Here is an 18,428-nt window from a genome sequence, read left to right as displayed (position 1 = left end):
TTTCCAGGAATTTCTCCCCATTGACAATGAATGGGCAATATACAAACTTCTACACATCCCCCATTTCCCATCCGATTTGAACTGTTCCACCATCCACATACTCCGCTCACCCTGGACATTATTGCCAGCATGTTCCCCGGTTCCAAAAGTTCCCCGATTACCCGGAATTACCAGGATTTGGTCCCCATTGAAAATGAATGGGCAATATACAAACCTCTACATATCCCACATTTCTAATCCGATTTGAACCGTTCCACCATCCACACACTCCACTCACCATTTAACATTTAAACTATTCTAACAGTCATTCCACATCCCATCAGCATTTGAGTTCAGCTTCAGAATCGGGGCATTCATACCGGAATTGCAAATTGTAGTTCTAAATAAGTTAACAAATAATAGAAATGAATGCACTTCAATAGATATTGAACATCCTGAAGTACAGTTCTTTTCCCCAAGTTGGAAAAACCAAGTCAGGGTGGTTTCATTTTTTTTTGTTCCATCTCTTTTCAGTTAATTGGACGCTTGTGTTAATGGGCTTGTCTTGCTCACTTGTTTGAAGCTAAAATATTCCCACATTGGTCATTTGACTTGAAACCGCAACATCAAGTATTTTTCTCCTCCAATGTAGACTTTTTGTGTGTGACAAATGCGTCTGTCTCCAACATTGTCCACTCCTGTCGTCATCTGATAACAGCAATGTGCTGTTAAAAGCACACAGAGACTCCACGTATGTAGATGGGAGTGAAATGAAGTGAAACGAAGCGATCGGCTCCCTTTGCTCAGAGGGAACATTTTCAAAGCAAAGTCCATGTTTTCTCGAGCCTAACGGCGCATGTGCGCTCTAACCGGCGCATGTGCGCTCTAACCGGCGCATGTGCGCTCTAACCGGCGCATGTGCGCTCTAACCGGCGCATGTGCGCTCTAACCGGCGCATGTGCGCTCTAACCGGCGCTGCCGTGTTTTTGTTTCCGGGAAGTACGCCGTGTTGCCTGAAAAGCATTAATAAATGATGGTTTTTGGATAATCAAACATTTAAACAGTATTACCAACTGTCTGGAATTTTACCGCGGTTTATCATTATATTGTTTACCGTTGCATCCCTAGATCACAAGTCATATTTCTGGTTCTGTGGTTATCATCACACATTTGTGGCATGATGGCAACACCCTGAAGGCCAAAGAAAAAGCAAGACAAACTTGAGTTGAACCTTTAGATCCTCACAGTGTGGAAGTCTTATAAGATATGCCAACAAATTCTCATTATTTTACGATTTAAAGGCCCACTGAAACCCACTACTACCAACCACGCAGTCTGATAGTTTATATATCAATGATGAAATCTTAACATTGCAACACATGCCAATACGGCCGGGTTAGCTTACTAAAGTGCAATTTTAAATTTCGCGCCGAAATATCCTGCTGAAAACGTTTCGGTATGATGACGCCTGCGCGTGACGTCACGGATTGTAGATTTTGGGACAGCATCTGTTTTCATCGCAAAATTCACAGTATTCTGGACATCTGTGTTGGTGAATATTTTGCAAATTGTTCAATGAACAATGGAGACAGCAAAGAAGAAAGCTGTAAGTGGGAAGCGGTGTATTGTGGCCGGCTGCAGCAACACAAACACAGCCGGTGTTTAATTGTTTACATTCCCGAAAGATGACAGTCAAGCTTTACCATTGGCCTGTGGAGAACTGGGACAACAGAGACTCTTACCAGTAGAACTTTGAGTTGGATACGCGGTACCGTGAGTACGCAGCTGCATTTGATCGCTTGCCCGTACGTGCGTGCCGCTATGTGCATGTCACGTACGTAACTTTGGGCTGTATGAACTTTGCGGAGGTGAACGGTACTTTGGGCTGTGGGATTGAGTGTGTTGTGCGGGTGTTTGATTTGTATTGGCGGGTTATATGGACGGAAGGGGGGAGGTGTTTGTTATGCGGGATTCATTTGCATATTAAATATAAGCCTGGTTGTGTTGTGGCTAATAGATTATATATATATATGTCTTGTGTTTATTTACTGTTTTAGTCATTCCCAGCTGAATATCAGGTCCCACCCGCCTCTCACAGCATCTTCCCTATCTGAATCGGTCCCACTTCCCTCTAGTCCTTCACTCTCACTTTCCTCATCCACGAATCTTTCATCCTCGCTCAAATTAATGGGGAAATCGTCGCTTTCTCGGTCCGAATCGCTCTCGCTGCTGGTGGCCATGATTGTAAACAATGTGCAGATGTGAGGAGCTCCACAACCGGTGACGTCACGCGCATATCGTCTGCTACTTCCGGTACAGGCAAGGCTTTTTTATCAGCGACCAAAAGTTGCGAACTTTATCGTCGATGTTCTCTACTAAATCCTTTCAGCAAAAATATGGCAATATCGCGAAATGATCAAGTATGTCACACAGAATGGACCTGCTATCCCCGTTTAAATAAGAAAATCGCATTTCAGTAGACCTTTAAGGAGCATTTGAATGCCGCTGTATTTTCATCATGGAGTCTTCATTGCTACTGCTTGCTTACACTTCTGCTCTGTGTCCAGGTTGTTGGACCACCAGGTACGGGCAAGACCGACGTCGCTGTTCAGATCATTTCAAACATCTACCACAACTTTCCCGAGCAAAGGACCCTCATTGTCACGCACTCAAACCAGGTTAGCCCTCAGTGTGGCTCGAATAAAGTTTGCAATCTCATCTTCCCCCGCTCCTTTCCCCACCAGGCCCTGAACCAGCTGTTTGAGAAGATCATGGCCCTGGACATTGACGAGCGCCACCTCCTGCGTCTGGGCCACGGAGAAGAGGAGCTGGAGACCGAGAAGGACTTTAGCAGGTGAAGACAGATGGCGATGACAAGCACAGATAAACAAACAAGACACTGCGCATGTGTGGCCTTTATAACTCAGTGAAAGCCAACACACACACTTATTTGTATATATAAACGCTTCCCAGCTGCCCACATACATAATTAGCCTTCGCCAAACCACTGACAGGACCACCTGATACTCCCATATCGTTATCTCCATAAGACATCCTCGGCCTCTCAGGGTTTCCCCATCAGTGTAAGAGACCTCCTCCCTCAGAGTGATTAGCCCTTTTGTCACTACTCTGGACCTCCACAGACCACATTGAGAAGCATTTGCCAAACGATATTAAATGTCGGCTCTGCAATCCATTTAATTTAGATCACCTATTAGCTGTTAGATTGCACCGACCGGTTGGGTTTATGTGGCGCTCAGAGATCCTTCCAAGTGGGAATCAGCTGATGACTTAATCATACATATTATTTGCTATGAAAAGTTCAGCAGTCTGAGGGGGCGGGACCAAAAACTGCAGCTGAAAACTTTTTTTTAGACCTCCTCTGTGATTAAGTCAAACATTTCACACTAACCTTAGTGTTGTATTATTGCACCTGAAATTAAAACATTCCAATATGTTTTTTCAGATGTTGAGTAATATTGTCAAAGTAAAACTAACTGTATAACACACTAGGCATCTATAATGTGAATAATATTATTATTGTGCAAATTTTCTTCTCGCTTTACTTGTCAGGATGACTCGCCTGCAAATGTTGCTTCGAGTTAGTCGTTTTTTATAGTGGTGTTAATTGCTCCCCGTGTCTTCTCGTTATCCAAGGCAAAGACATATTGCAGCATGTAAATTGTTAAAATGCTACAGCTTAAGAAACTCCAAAAGCCCTACCTCACAAAGACAATAGTTCTTATTGGATATGCTCCGTAACTCACCCTCTACTACACACAGCTAAAATAGCTGTGATTGTATATATTCCTAACTTGTCCCTATCGTCTAAAAACATTTATTGTAAAGGTTAAGCAAGGACAGCGGACTGTACCAAATATTTAACTCTTCTCAGACAAACTGATTGTACGTGAATGGATTGGGATCATCTTCGGCAAGTGCTGTGGTTTTTTGCATTAGTCACCATTTACTGAAGCAATACTGTCAGTCTAATACAATAGTAATGTCCTTTTTATACCTCCGGCATATATTAGGCCCTTTTGATGAATTATTCATGAAGCACTTTTACAACACTGACACGATGACTAAGTGGGATTGATAGGTAATTACACGAGAGAAAATAAAATAAATGAACGAGTATAAAGGCATTTAAAATGTTCCAATAAAAGACGTGTGGCTGCTGTTTCTGTTGTGTTGGAGTGATGTGTGATGCCTTAAAAGCACTCGTGACTCAGTCTTTATGATACGGATGCACAAATATGGCAAAATACAATGAATTTAGAAAGTATTTACAGCGCTTCACTTTTTCACATTTTGTTATGTTACAGCCTTATTCCAAAATGGAAGTAAAAATTGTAAATAAATAAAAAAACACATATACATTAGTATTCACAGCCTTTGCTCAATACTTTTTTGAAGCACCTTTGGCAGCAATTACAGCCTCAAGTCTTTTTGAACACTATGCCACAAGCTTGGCACACCTATCCTTGGGCAGTTTCGCCCATTTGTCTTTGCCCATTCCTCTTTGCAGAATTTCTCAAGCTCCATCAGATAGGATGGGAAGCGTTTGGCTTTCATCCAGGATGTCTCTGTATATTGCTACATTCATCTTTCCCTCTATCCTGACTGACCTCCCAGTTCCTGCCGCTGAAAAACATCTCCACAGCATGATGCTGCCACCACCATGCTTCACTGTAGGGATGGTATTGACCTGGTGATGAGCGATGTCTGGTTTCCTCCAAACATAATGTTTGGCATTCACGCCAAAGAGTTACATCTTTGTGTCATCAGACCAGCGAATTTTGTCATGGTCTGAGAGTCTTTCAGGTTGTTGTCCTTCTGGAAGGTCATCCTCTCTGCACAGAGGAATGGTGTAGCTCTGACAGATTGAGCATTGGTTTTTTGGTCACCTCCCTGACTAGACTAAGATGAATGCAGCAATGTACAAACACATCCTGGATGAAAACCCACGCTTCCCATCCAATATGAAGGAGCTTGAGAGGTGCTGCAAATCAGAAAAGGAAAAGAGGAATGGGCGAAACTGCCCAAAGATAGGTGTGGCAAGCTTGTAACACCAGGGTTTCCCACACATTCATTTATTTGTGGCGGCCCGCCACGAAAGAATTACGTCCGCCACAAATAAAAAAAATAAAAATTTAAACTTTTTTTTTTTTTTTTTTTTTTTTTTTGTCCTCTCCAGCTTCAGGCAAATCATATAGTTGATGTAGATGCCCATATCGGCTGTTCAGATTTACTTTACAAAAGAGAAGTGTAGGATACTTCTCTTGTTGCCTTATTTGTATTTGACTTTATTAAATGTATTTATATTACAAACACAACATGTGTATATAACAAAGGGTGCAAAGTCTGCAGGCAGTAGGAAACACATGGTTAAGTGTAGGGAGTAAAACTGATGGCAGTCTAAAGTTCAAGATTTTTGGAGCTCTTTGTTCAGTGGATCAGATGTTTGATGAAGCTCTGTGTCTATCTACCGCCACTACTGTTTTCTGTTTATTTGTTACTGACTGTGGCAGGACACCTCTGCCCCTGTTTCACTTTATGTTGCTGGTAAATAATATGGTTGTAGTAGTAGGCTAAAGTTAAATTATTTAGTATGCACTAATTAAAGGGGCAGAGCTTTGAGACATTTTAGCTTTTATATTTTATAAAATATATTTTTTGTAAGAACCACAATTAATAAATATATTTCAGTGAATAACTTATTGTTCAAATCTGTATATAAATATGTACATAAAGTGTTGTAATTATATTGTAAAATGGATGGATGGATGGATGGATGGACGTTTAAAACAAAACTGTTATTAATTAGTAAGTATAAATTTTTTTAGCCTTGTAGTCATTGTAGTAAATTATGCAAATTACTCGATGATGTCATGGTGAACACGCCCATAGTCACGCCCCCACCACCACAGGTATCTTGGCAGTTTATGGGAAACACTGAACACCGTATTAAAAAAGACTTGAGACTGTAATTGCTGCCAAAGTTGCATCAACAAAGTATTGAGCAAAGGCTTTGGATAGTAATTTATATGTGATTTTTTTTTTATTGCTTAAAAATTTGCAGAATAAACCCCCCCCCCCCCAAAAAACACAGTCCCATTATGGGGTATTGTCTGTAGAATTCTGAAATAAAAATGAATGTATTCTATTTTGAAATAAGGCTCTAACATAACAAATTGTGGGAAAAAGGGAAGCGCTGTATGTATGGCTGGTTAATTTTGGGGACTCGAACTTAATAAAAACAGTCAGAGCTTGTTTTTAAGCACCAATATTCATGACCCAGAAGCCTTTTTAAGGAGTGTTTAACTATAAATAGGCCAGTGTCATTGAATATTAACACTTTTACACTGCTGCTATTTAAGTGTCCCTTATAGGCGACGTTAATTACCGCCTTATCCATCTGCAGCGCCGAGCAATTTGCTCCCTATGGCTTTCTAGCTGCACTTCCAGATGAGAAAGGGGAGGAGGGTTCTACATTTCTGCTTTCGTGTACGCCGATCAGGATGAGCTTTCGACTACTAGTGAATGAATAGAAGCCTAATAGTAACCAGGCCCGGCAGTCTGTTCCTTGTGTTAAATTATGCAGCCAACATAAGAAGAGAAGAGGTCTAGCTAGCAGCGTTTATGGGTTGTAACATGCGAGGAGCGCCGCAACTCTCCTTCCACCCCAGTGACACCAGCAAGAGCAGCAAGTAGTTTTAATTAACATTTTGTGCCACATGAAAAACGGAAGGCTCTGAATGCTTAACAAATGGGATGCTGCCTCCGTGAATGGTGTGATGTATTTTCTGCAGTTTTTAATTGGATTTTCGGTGCCTTAATGTCTAAATTTAGTTGTTGGGCAGTGTGTTTCCACCCAAAAGTGGTGGGCAATAATAAACTACATAAAGAGTGGTCACCTATGACCTCATTGTGAGAGCAGCTGCATCACAAGTGAATCTTCCTAGGCAGCTAAGTCATGCGCCAGTTTTTTACTTAATTTTTTCCGGCCAAAAATAAGTCATAGTATTGCAAGAATTGATTATTATTATTATGATACGAAAGTCAAAAGGAATTGTAAATATTGCATTAAAGCAATAAGTTGACATTTTACAAAAAGTAAGTCAATATATTACCGTATAAGAGGGAAAACATTTTAAGTTTGAATGAAATTTACATTTACGAGACTACAGTGGTACCTCGGGTTACGAGTTTTAATTGGTTCTGTGATTCAGCTTCTATCTTAAAACACTTGTATTGTGAAAAAGCATCGCATTTTGAAATAATTAATATGTATGTAATCGGTGCTCTTGTGTGGTGTACAGCAATTCTAACATGTAACATTCCTTTACAAAGAAAACTCAACTTTTAGATAATGAATATTGTATTTCCTTAGCGCTGCTTCGCCGTCAAACACACCATCAGCAGCTTCTCAATATTTTCATGGATAGATTTCCGCCTATTATATGTTATTTTAACGGCATTATCGACAACAATATTCTTCCTGACTACAGCAACACACTTAGGACAAATTATGATGAATGCATACCTGCAAATGAGACTAAGAAGTGTAAGAAACACGTTTTAGTACATAACATTATCATTTTCAGTTCAGTGTTGAATGTTAAAAAAGAGAGATGTTAATATTAAACTAATTAATGTTTATTATAAAATGAAAACACAAAAAGGTACTGATTACCAGGTACTGGGAATTGGTACTGTATCAGTTCAAATGTGAAAAGTACCCGTCTCTTCTCAAGTCAGTCTTTTGTGATGATTAAGTTAATGTATTTATTTATTTTTTTAAGTCATTTTTGGAGCAGATATTACAAGGGTAGAGGGGGCGAATATTTTACATGAGTGAAATACAAATTTTTAAAGAGTGTGGTTATAATACAAGAAAAAGGGATATTGTATTGTAATAATGCGGCAATAATTTTACAGTTTTATGAGAATAATTTGAGAGAATGAAAAAAGTTCATGCTCTATTCTCGTAATGGTTTTACTACTGTAAATCTTGTAATATAGTAACATTATTATCATCTCAATTAGTGCTGTAGAAAGATTTTGTGTTTCTATAATTAGATTAATCACACGTTTCAGTTTGGAAAATCATGATTAATCACAAGTTATTATTCGCATAATTTTAATAAATACAATTCAGTATTTGGACACAATTACATTTTGTCAGAAGGTCATAAATGTTTTACTTGAATGCAAGTCATTTATTTGTTCAAAACTTAGTAACATTTCCTATCTGGGTGTATTTTGGGGTTTGATTTGCCAGCAAGCACATACTGTAAGGCTAAGCGATATTGCTGAAAACCATATCACAATATAAGTGTTTTATCAATATCGATGATAATTTATATTTTTTTATGACCCATCTAAAATTAGGATCAGGAGAAAAATATATTAAATGTAAACATTTGTATTTAAAATGTGACTGATTGTAATCCCCTCAGCTATCAAGGCAAAAAGGAAAGGAAATGTCAACACAACCATGGAAAACACTAAATCAATGTAAACAAACGTCTAAAAGCACATTAAACACTTAAAATAACCTGTTAAAATGAAGGAATACTTAAGAAATGCTTAATAAAGTGTAACAAAATAGTGCAAAATGTGAAAATGTAAACATAGAGAAACATGAGAAATATTTTCTGCAAGTTTAGTGCCGGGAAGTTACAGCTGTTGCTCTTCAGGGTAAGCGCGGCTAAGGTGGTGTGATATTACCGGTCTCGATGGGAACGACCGCCTTGCATAATGTACTGACCACATTGCTCTGACTAGGGTTCGTTTTTAAAAAATGTAAAAAAAAAAACTGTCATACTGTTGGATTGTTCCTGTTTTATCCACAATTTATTCGCTCTCTGCCGCACTCATTTGTAGTTTCTCTTCTCACTCCATGCAAAGAATCAACTGAGACACGACAAGATGGCGCAACCAAATTTGATAGTTGATACTATTACCTGATTGGAAGTGAGTGTGTCACTCAGTGATCACTTCCTGCATTGCTTGGTTACCAGAGAGCTAGTGCTATTGTTCAAGCAACCTTGTTTTGCAACTTTTGGTTTCTTCCGACGGGGAAGAAGAAAAAAAAATTGAACGTCTTATCGAACAGAATTATTTTCATTGATATACAGTAAATACGTGTATTGCAATATATATATTATCATTTTACCGCCCAGCCCTGTCAGCACACCAGTCGGAGTCACCTCACTCATCTTTTCACTTGCTATGCATTGACCCGATCACTGACCGTATAACAACCCATGCACCTTTTCAGGTAACCAATCTGCGGTTAAGGTAAAGAAGCATGTCCTGTCGAATTAAATTGCGCGATTAATCTGCATATATACATGATTAATGCGGTCAATTTTTGTCATCAACGGCAAGTTAACTCGTTATTTTTGATAGCCATAATCTTAGGCATTGTGTGATTGGTACGATGAATTAGTATAAGGCTTTTATCTAAGACTGTTGATGGAGTGCATTGTGCTTATCCACCTTAAAGGTACGGCAGAGTCAACTACGTCCTCGCTCGGAGACTGGAGCTTCTCAGAGAAGTGGGAAGATTACAGGAGAGCTTGGGGGTCCCTGGTGACGTTTCCTACACCTGTGAGACTGCTGGACACTTCTACCTATACCAGGTACAGTGTAGCTTTGAAATATCCAGTACGCTTGCATTGAGTGTCTTATCTCTACTAGTTCACTGTATAATTTATGGAGCATGTGGTCTCGGGCGGTTTTGGATTGTCCTTTTATCCTCTGTACTACGATATTGATTACCAAATGAAAAATCTGTCCCATAATTGAGGCTTAATACGTTACTGAAGTGTTTATGCCACAGGCTTTTTGCTGTGTTTAAGAGACACCGCAAATAACCACGCAAGAGATGGTGTCGGGCTGTTTATTCCTGACATCTAATTATCACCAACCTTTTGGGTTGTTGAGGAGATGCCTTCAGTGTTATTTTGCTGCTAGAAAAGCTGTTAAACAGACTTCACACAAATTTTGCTGTACTTATATTGTTTAGGATCAAACATCGAGTTTTCCTTTGGAAACAATCTTAAGAGGAAGTGGTAGCTCCTATCTGTTGAGAAGACATAGTAAAAAAAAAGAATACTTATAAGCTGACGTGTTTTATCTTTATTATTTTCCAATGGACACATATAGTATATTAAGACTTAATCCTCAAACTAACTTTGTCAAAGTTGCTTCAGACTGAGGTTATTTATAGACCAAGGCTGCCTGCTGGTTGGTTGAAGCCGCTTTATTAGGTTCACAGCTGGAGCACTTCCCCAAGAGCGCTCCTATCTACTCTCATTTGTCTTTTGTGAAAAAAGTTAAAGGCATATCTGATGTAGCATTTAGGCTGTGTAGACACTTGTAGGTCCTGACTAATAGTACATAATTGTTATGGACTATAGAGGGAAGGAAATAATTAACATAACGATATATATTTACAATATTTTTCTGTGTTATGCGCTGTGTAAACTTCATCAACACAATGATCTCACGAGCTGGCCATTTTCCAGCTTACTTTCAAATCCATGATAGAAGCGGGGAGGCGTATTTACTTCCCTCACGCAGTCCTTGGTGAAAGCAATTTATGCAGCAGGATGTCGTGTTGCTGTGTGCATCCAGAGTTGCTTCAATATTCAGTTTCATTGGGTTCTGTGTAAAAGGCACAGGCAAATAAATTCAGAATCTAGGTTTCCCATTCGTATAATTGATCATGACACAAAGTAAAAGCCGCCACACCTTAAAAACGAGGGTTTTTACGGAAAAACTAAGTAATATATTTGAGAGGGACAAGCGGTAGAAAATGGATGGATGGATATTTGATGAATGGATATTAGGGCTGCAACAACTAATCGATTAAAATCGATTATTAATATAGTTGCCGATTAATTTAGTCATTGATTCGTTGGATCTATGCTATGCGCATGCGCAGAGGTTTTTGTTTAATTTTATTTTTTTATTTTTTTTTAGTATTTTTTATTTTTATTTTTTTAAATAAACCTTTATTTATAAACTGCAACATTTACAAACAGCTGAGAAACAATAATCACACTAAGTACGGTGCCAGTATGCTGGTTTTTTCAATAAAATACTGGATAGGATAGAAATGTAGTTTGTCTCTTTTATCCGATTATTAATCGATTAATCGAAGTAATAATCAACAGATTAATCGATTATCAAATTCATCGTTAGTTGCAGCCCTAATGGATATACTGTTTAGATAGTCTACTATCTACGCTCTATTGACTAGTGATGCACCGAAAATTTGGCCACTGAAAAAATGTGGCCGATATTGACTTCAAGTAACCCTTTGACAGCTGTAAGACTCACAGAAACAGCACTGCCAAAACACGGTGTTGTGATGATGTAAGCAAGATGCACGCGATTGTCTGGAGCGAAGGCAGCATGTCAGCGACTTGGACATACTTTAATATATCTGATATATACCCGCAGACAGGGATCTACAAAATTTGCAATGGGCAAATACTAAGAGGACAATGCTGCTCTTTCAAGAAGAGAAATTGCCACAAGTATATTGGCATCTGTATTGTTATAAAGAAGGAACTGTACTTTTTTGGAATTGTGCCCATTAGTCACAATCCTTGTGCGAGACGAGAACACACGTCTTACTCTTTTCTGTGTGTTCTAAATAATGAAAAACTGCTAGCAAGAGGTGGCTAACAATGCAAGTAATGGGGATTGACCTATTCCACCCATAAAACCCTGAAACAATGACAACATAATTCCATTGAAAGGATTTGACCTGCATATTACCCAAGCTATAGCGACAGTGGTATTGTAACGCAGAGGAACTACTTTTCTGGTGTAGTAACAGCGCCTCGCACTGCTTTTCCGGCCGCTAGCAAAAGGTAATGTAACTATTTAGCTGCTTCTGCTGCTGCTACTAAATCGTCTCTGAGTTTGTAAAAGTGAATGTTAGATTATAAATTATGTCTCTCACCTGTACAGTAGAAGGTTGTTGCTATAAGCCGAGAAGTTGGGTCAACTTAAAATTCCACACATTAGCAACTAAACTCTGGAACTAAATCAGTGGATACAAGCTTTTAATTTGGACCCAAAGACATCGCTCAGAAGACTAAGAAAGATGATAATTTTTTCTTAGTATTTTTTACCTGAAGACTATGCTATTGCTGAAGTCTTGTGCTGAAAGATAAAACCATGGCATCAGTTGGCATCTCATTGAAAGCGAACATTATAACTGACTGTTTTGGTATGTTGTTGAATAAATGTATAGCACTAGTGCTAAATGCTAACGCTAGGACAATGGCTTAGTGCAGGGGTTACCAAACTTTTTGACTCGGGGGCCGCATTGGATTAAAAAAGTTGAGAACAAGTTCTGTACCACTAATCATGGCAGACTTTGTAAGAGGCAACGACAAGCCTGAATATATGAAGGATGAGCAAAAAGTTTTAGAAGCTGGGTGCTAAGGAGATCAAACTATAGTGAAACACTAAGCCGGCCTGCTTAGTGTCCAAAATCCGGCCCACGGGAAGTCCCAAGTTAAAAAAAAAAAAAAAAAATTAGTTTTTTGTTTTTTTATTGTTATTTTTAAAAATCTGTCCTTTCTAATCCATTTTCTACAGCTTGTTACTCTCGGTGTCTCCTAGCCGCTCAGGCAAATCATATTGTCTAAAAATGCATTTTCCCATCGATAAAGTGACATCACGCTTGGAATATATATATATATATATACATATATATATATATATATATATATATATATATATATATATATATATATATATATATATATATATATATATATATATATATATATATATATATATATATATGTGTATATGTATATATGTATATATATATGTATATATATGTGTATATGTATATATGTATATATATATGTATATATATGTATATATGTATATATATGTATATATATATATATATATATATATATATATATATATATATATATATATATATGTATATATATATGTATATATATATATATATATATATGTATATATATATATATATATATATAAATATAACAAGTTGTATACTGTATATATATATATATATGTCTTAATTAGATTATCCAAAAAAATAGTGCTCAATACCGTGGTAGAGCGCAATATATGTATGTGTGGAAAAAAAATCACAAGACTACTTCATCTCTACAGGCCTGTTTCATGAGGGGTTTCCTCAATCATCAGGAGATTAAAGTGCCATCACGCTTGGAATATATATATATATATATATATATACATATATATATATATATATATATATGTATATATATATATATATATATGTATATATATATATATATAGATATATGTATATATATATATATATATATATATATATATATATATATATATATATATATATATATAATGTGTTTATATATATTCCAAGCGTGATGTCACTTTATCGATGGGAAAATGCATTTTTAGACAATAGGATTTGCCTGAGCGGCTAGGAGACACCGAGAGTAACAAGCGGTAGAAAATGCATTAGAAAAGACAGATTTAAAAAAATAACAATTAAAAAAACAAAAAACTTTTTAACTTGGGACTTCCCATGGGCCGGATTTTGGACACTAAGCAGGCCGGCTTAGTGTTTCACTATAGTTTGATCTCCTTAGCACCCAGCTTCTAAAACTTTTTGCTCATCCTTCGTATATTCAGGCTTGTCGTTGCCTCTTAGAAAGTCTGCCATGATTAGTGGTACAGAACTTGTTCTCAATGCTGTTTTTGTTGTTGGCAGAAGTAGTGATCGTTGCTATGCGCTCTGTCATACCAGTCCGTTCCTGGTATGCTTAAATTGACCAAAATATTGTAAATATTACATGTTATCGTGTATGTGTATTAGGGCTGCGAATCTTTGGGTGTCCCATGATTCGATTCACTATCGATTCTTGGGGTCACGATTCGATTATAAATCAATTTTTTCGATTCAACGCGATTATCGATTCAAAAACTATGTGTTTCCGATTCAAAACAATTCTCTATTCATTCAATACATAGGATTTCAGCAGGATCTACCCCAGTCTGCTGACATGCAAGCAGAGTAGTAGATTTTTGTAAAAAGCTTTTATAATTGTAAAGGACAATGTTTTATCAACTGATTGCAATAATGTAAATTTGTTTGAACTATTAAATGAACCAAAAATATGACTTATTTTATCTTTGTGAAAATATTGGACACAGTGTGTTGTCAAGCTTATGAGATGCGATGCAAGTGTAAGCCACTGTGACACTATTGTTCTTTTTTATTTTTATTTTTTTATAAATGTCTAATGATAATGTCAATGAGGGATTTTTAATCACTGCTATGTTGAAATTGTTACTAATATTGATACTGTTGTTGATAATATTCATTTTTGTTTCACTACTTTTGGATAGTTCTGTGTCGTGTTTGTGTCTCCTCTCAATTGCTCTGTTTATTGCTGTTCTGAGTGTTGCTGGGTCGGGTTTGGTTTTGGAATTGGATTGCATTGTTATGGTATTGCTGTGTATTGTTTTGTTGGATTGATTAATAAAAAAAATAAAAAAATCGATTTTGGAAAAATGAGAATCGATACTGAATCGTTCAATGTGAGAATGGCGATTTGAATTCGAATCGATTTTTTTTCCCCACACCCCTAACGTGTATGTTACTACATTATATACATACTTACAGTATGTTATAGTCTTTGATGTTGCAATTTTTGCCCTATTTCAGCAGCTGTGGGACGAGTGGTTAGCATGTTGGTCCCATGGTCAAGAGATTGATGGCTAATTCAAGCACCTCTGTGTGGAGTTTGCATGTTATCCCTATGTGTGCGTGGAATTCCTCCCGGGTACTTCGGCTTCATTCTACATATCGAAACCATACATGTTAGCTTATTTGTCTGAATTGCCCAATTAGAATAGAATAGATATTTATTGTCATTGTACATTGTACAACAAAATTTAGTGCAAATTAATAATTTATTTGTCTGAATTGCCCAAAGTGTGAATGGGAGTGTGAATGGTTGTTGCTCTGCGATTGTCTGGATAATTTTTGCCTTTATACATCATAGCGATGGATTGGAAAATAAAGAAGATGTGATTAAAGTGCCGAACTGTGTCAAAAAGTTTCTATTTACAATTCTGTCATTTTGAAATGGAGCTGCTTTGCATAAAGTGTCTGTCATTCTTTATCTCTTGTGTAAAACACACACTGATAGTTTTAAAAATTTAAAATGAGAAAAACGCCGTCCCTCTCTGAATTCTTCTTGACCTAGAAGACCTGACTTGTAACGTCCGCTGTGTGCCCTCCACCGCAGGTGATATCTCGCTGGGAGGAGTACATGAGCAAAGTCAAGCCCAAACAGGGCAAGGGCGTGGAGGTGGAAACTGTGGCCGCACTCTTCCCCTTCCCCAAGTATTTCTCCAATGCCCCCCAGCCGGTGTTCAAGAGCCGCTCCTACGAGGAGGACATGGACATCGCAGAGGGCTGCTACTGCCACATCAAGAAAATTTTTACCCAGCTGGAGGTAAGAAGGTCATTGACGTAAACACAAATATTCTGCTGCTCACCGTTTTAATTATAGAACACAAGTAATTACAGTTCAGCTCATTCATGCGACCACAGCAACAAATAGCAAAGGTAAAGGTATAATCAACACTGACAGGTTGATGCATGGGAGGTTCTCATTGACTGGTCAGCGATATAAATCATATAGGTTTCATCACCGAAGTATATTGACTATTTGGAAGCCATTTGACTATTTTCTCCTGGTAATGCATTTCCAATGATGCGTGTCACAATTGTGACATTGATCATTTAAAGGAAAATATGTTCTACATATTTATAAAATTTAAAAAATGAATGCCCATGAATGTAAAATGTACATTTTGAAACTTAAAAAAATAGTTTTCTCCAGGTAAATAGAGCCTGAATAAAAACATGGAAACAATCTAAATACTGTACAAAAAAATAACATCAAGTTACTTGACAAGTGTATTTTTTAGAAGTGCTCAAAAAAGTTTATTACCATCCAAATTGCAATTCCTATTTATTCTGATTCTAAATTGATTCATAATTTTTTACAAATCCAATGTTATTTTTTTTTCTTTTAAGAATAAAATAAAATAACTTTCAGGCTGGGGCTGCACAATTAATCAAACTTTAATCGGGATCATGATTTTGGCAGCTACGATTAAATGAAGGTGATCGTCTGCGATATTAACATTTAAAAAACACGCTCCGCTGCATTTCAAACCAAGCTTGTTGACAACCAACAGTCAGCCAACCACCAAAGGGCGACCAATAGACAGTGGACTCATGTGAGAGCAAGTAAGAGTGAGTGACAACAGAGCCAGTGAATACTAGGAAAAATAAATGCATTATTACATCGGTGCCCTCCCTTCCCGCATAGTTCCCACTTCTCTGTGAGCGCTTTGAGTATCTAACAATAGAAAAGCACAATATAAAATCTAATCCATTATTATTATTACCCACAGGGTACCAACAGGCACGCATTTTAACCCCAGAACACGACTGCATGCCTAGCCGTTCTCGAGGCACTTCCGCTTGTTTGGCAAAAAAAACAAGTACAATGTTTCTCTAATACTTTATTCATTGAGACAGGCCCCTTCTTTGGCTATTTTTAAGACTTTTCTTAAAACCTTTAAACTGTTTTTAATAGAGATGTCCGATAATATCGGCCTGCCGATATTTTTTGAGTTGAGTTGAGTTGTTGAGTTGAGTATTATCGGCCGATATATGCGTTAAAATGTAATATCGGAAATTATCGGTATCGGTTTTTTTAATATCGGTATCGTTTTTTTAATTTTTAATTTTATTTTATTTAATTTTTTTAATTAAATCAACATAAAAAACACAAGGTACACTTACAATTAGTGCACCAACCCAAAAAACCTCCCTCCCCCATTTACACTCATTCACACAAAAGGGTTGTTTCTTTCTGTTATTAATATTCTGGTTCCTACATTATATATCAATATATATCAATACAGTCTGCAAGGGATACAGTCCGTAAGCACACATGATTGTGCGTGCTGCTGGTCCACTAATAGTACTAACCTTTAACAGTTAATTTTACTAATTTTCATTCATTACTAGTTTCTATGTAACTGTTTTTATATTGTTGTACTTTCTTTTTTATTCAAGAAAATGTTTTTAATTTATTTATCTTATTTTACTAATTTTTTTAAAAAGTACCTTATCTTCACCATACCTGGTTGTCCAAATTAGGCATAATAATGTGTTAATTCCACGACTGCATATATCGGTTGATATCGGCATCGGTTGATATCGGTATCGGTATTTAAAGAGTTGGACAATATCGGATATCGGCAAAAAGCCATTATCGGACATCCCTAGTTTTTAACTTTTTTAACTGTTTTAACAGTTTTTAACTTTTTAACTGCTTTTTATCTAACAAATTGATTTAGGGTAATTTGTATTTGCTTTTTCAATGTGTATTTTACTTCTGTTTTAAATGTTATTTTTTAGTCTGTCCTTTGCCTCTATTTCTTTGTGGTGTACAGCCCTTTGTTCTTCAACTGTGGTTGTTTTTAAAGGGCTTTATAAATAAAGTTGGTATGGTATGGTATTGCATGTTTGCAGGATATGAGTGTTAATAGTATCTGATCAAAACTGCCCAGGTTTGAAATTGCTTTGCCAGTTAGCATATTACTAAAAGAAGGAGCAAAAAAGCATTTAGAATTAAAAAAAAATGCAGCTGCCGATAAGTTTTCAGAGATTTGCATGTTGACGCCTTATCAGAAGTCTTGTTCAGTGCTCCTTTCTTCTCTTTCACACTTTTTCCCCACACTGGTGTTATCATTCCTTGTTGAACACGTTGAGTATTCCTATGGAGATAACAATAACATACAAGATTTATGGCAACACCAAGGAGGTCTGAGAAAAAGCAATAAAGGAGTTATTGACTGGAGGTAATATCCCAACATGCGTGGTGACCTTGATTTATCTGGCCTCTGTATCGCCGCATCACAGCACCTCCTGCCTCCTCCCTCGGCCTCACCCATGCAGCATGAGATCTGCACGCCCACTTCCGAGAGGAGGCATCACTCTGCTGATTTTGCTTGTCTGTCCTGCCTTTTCGAATGTCAACGCATTGCTGCCGCGAGCTGTCCTCAGAATATGCTGAGGCTCGATGGTGGGACAGAATGACAGCAGGGACACGGCGTGCCTCGCGGCACCGCTGTCTCTCACAGTCTCATCTTTTAGCAGACATCATTACTTCTTTGGCCATGAGCGCCATCTTGATTCCACCCTTCAACCAGCCTAAAGCCACACGGGTTAAAAATAGACCTCATCAATATTGGAGCTTTTGATTGGGTTAATATTTCTGCTGAAATAGTAACACATTAAATATGTATAGCCCAGCGTGGCCCTGGTCTACTTTTCCACTACTTGCTTG

General features: G+C 37.4%; 1 protein-coding gene across 1 annotated transcript in view; it reads left to right on the top strand.

Annotated features, from left to right (window-relative positions):
• The window catches only part of aqr (aquarius intron-binding spliceosomal factor), a 121,596-nt gene that overhangs the window by 55,390 nt on the left and 47,778 nt on the right, over positions 1-18,428 (top strand). Inside the window, exons 24-27 of the mRNA XM_062041426.1 lie at positions 2,547-2,657; positions 2,724-2,833; positions 9,497-9,632; positions 15,303-15,512. Coding sequence (XP_061897410.1) covers positions 2,547-2,657; positions 2,724-2,833; positions 9,497-9,632; positions 15,303-15,512 — 567 coding nt within the window. The remainder of the gene's footprint in view (positions 1-2,546; positions 2,658-2,723; positions 2,834-9,496; positions 9,633-15,302; positions 15,513-18,428) is intronic.

This window comes from Entelurus aequoreus, linkage group LG03 (assembly GCF_033978785.1).
Source record: "Entelurus aequoreus isolate RoL-2023_Sb linkage group LG03, RoL_Eaeq_v1.1, whole genome shotgun sequence".
Lineage (NCBI taxonomy): Eukaryota > Metazoa > Chordata > Actinopteri > Syngnathiformes > Syngnathidae > Entelurus > Entelurus aequoreus.
This window is presented reverse-complemented; position numbering and strand designations above follow the sequence as displayed.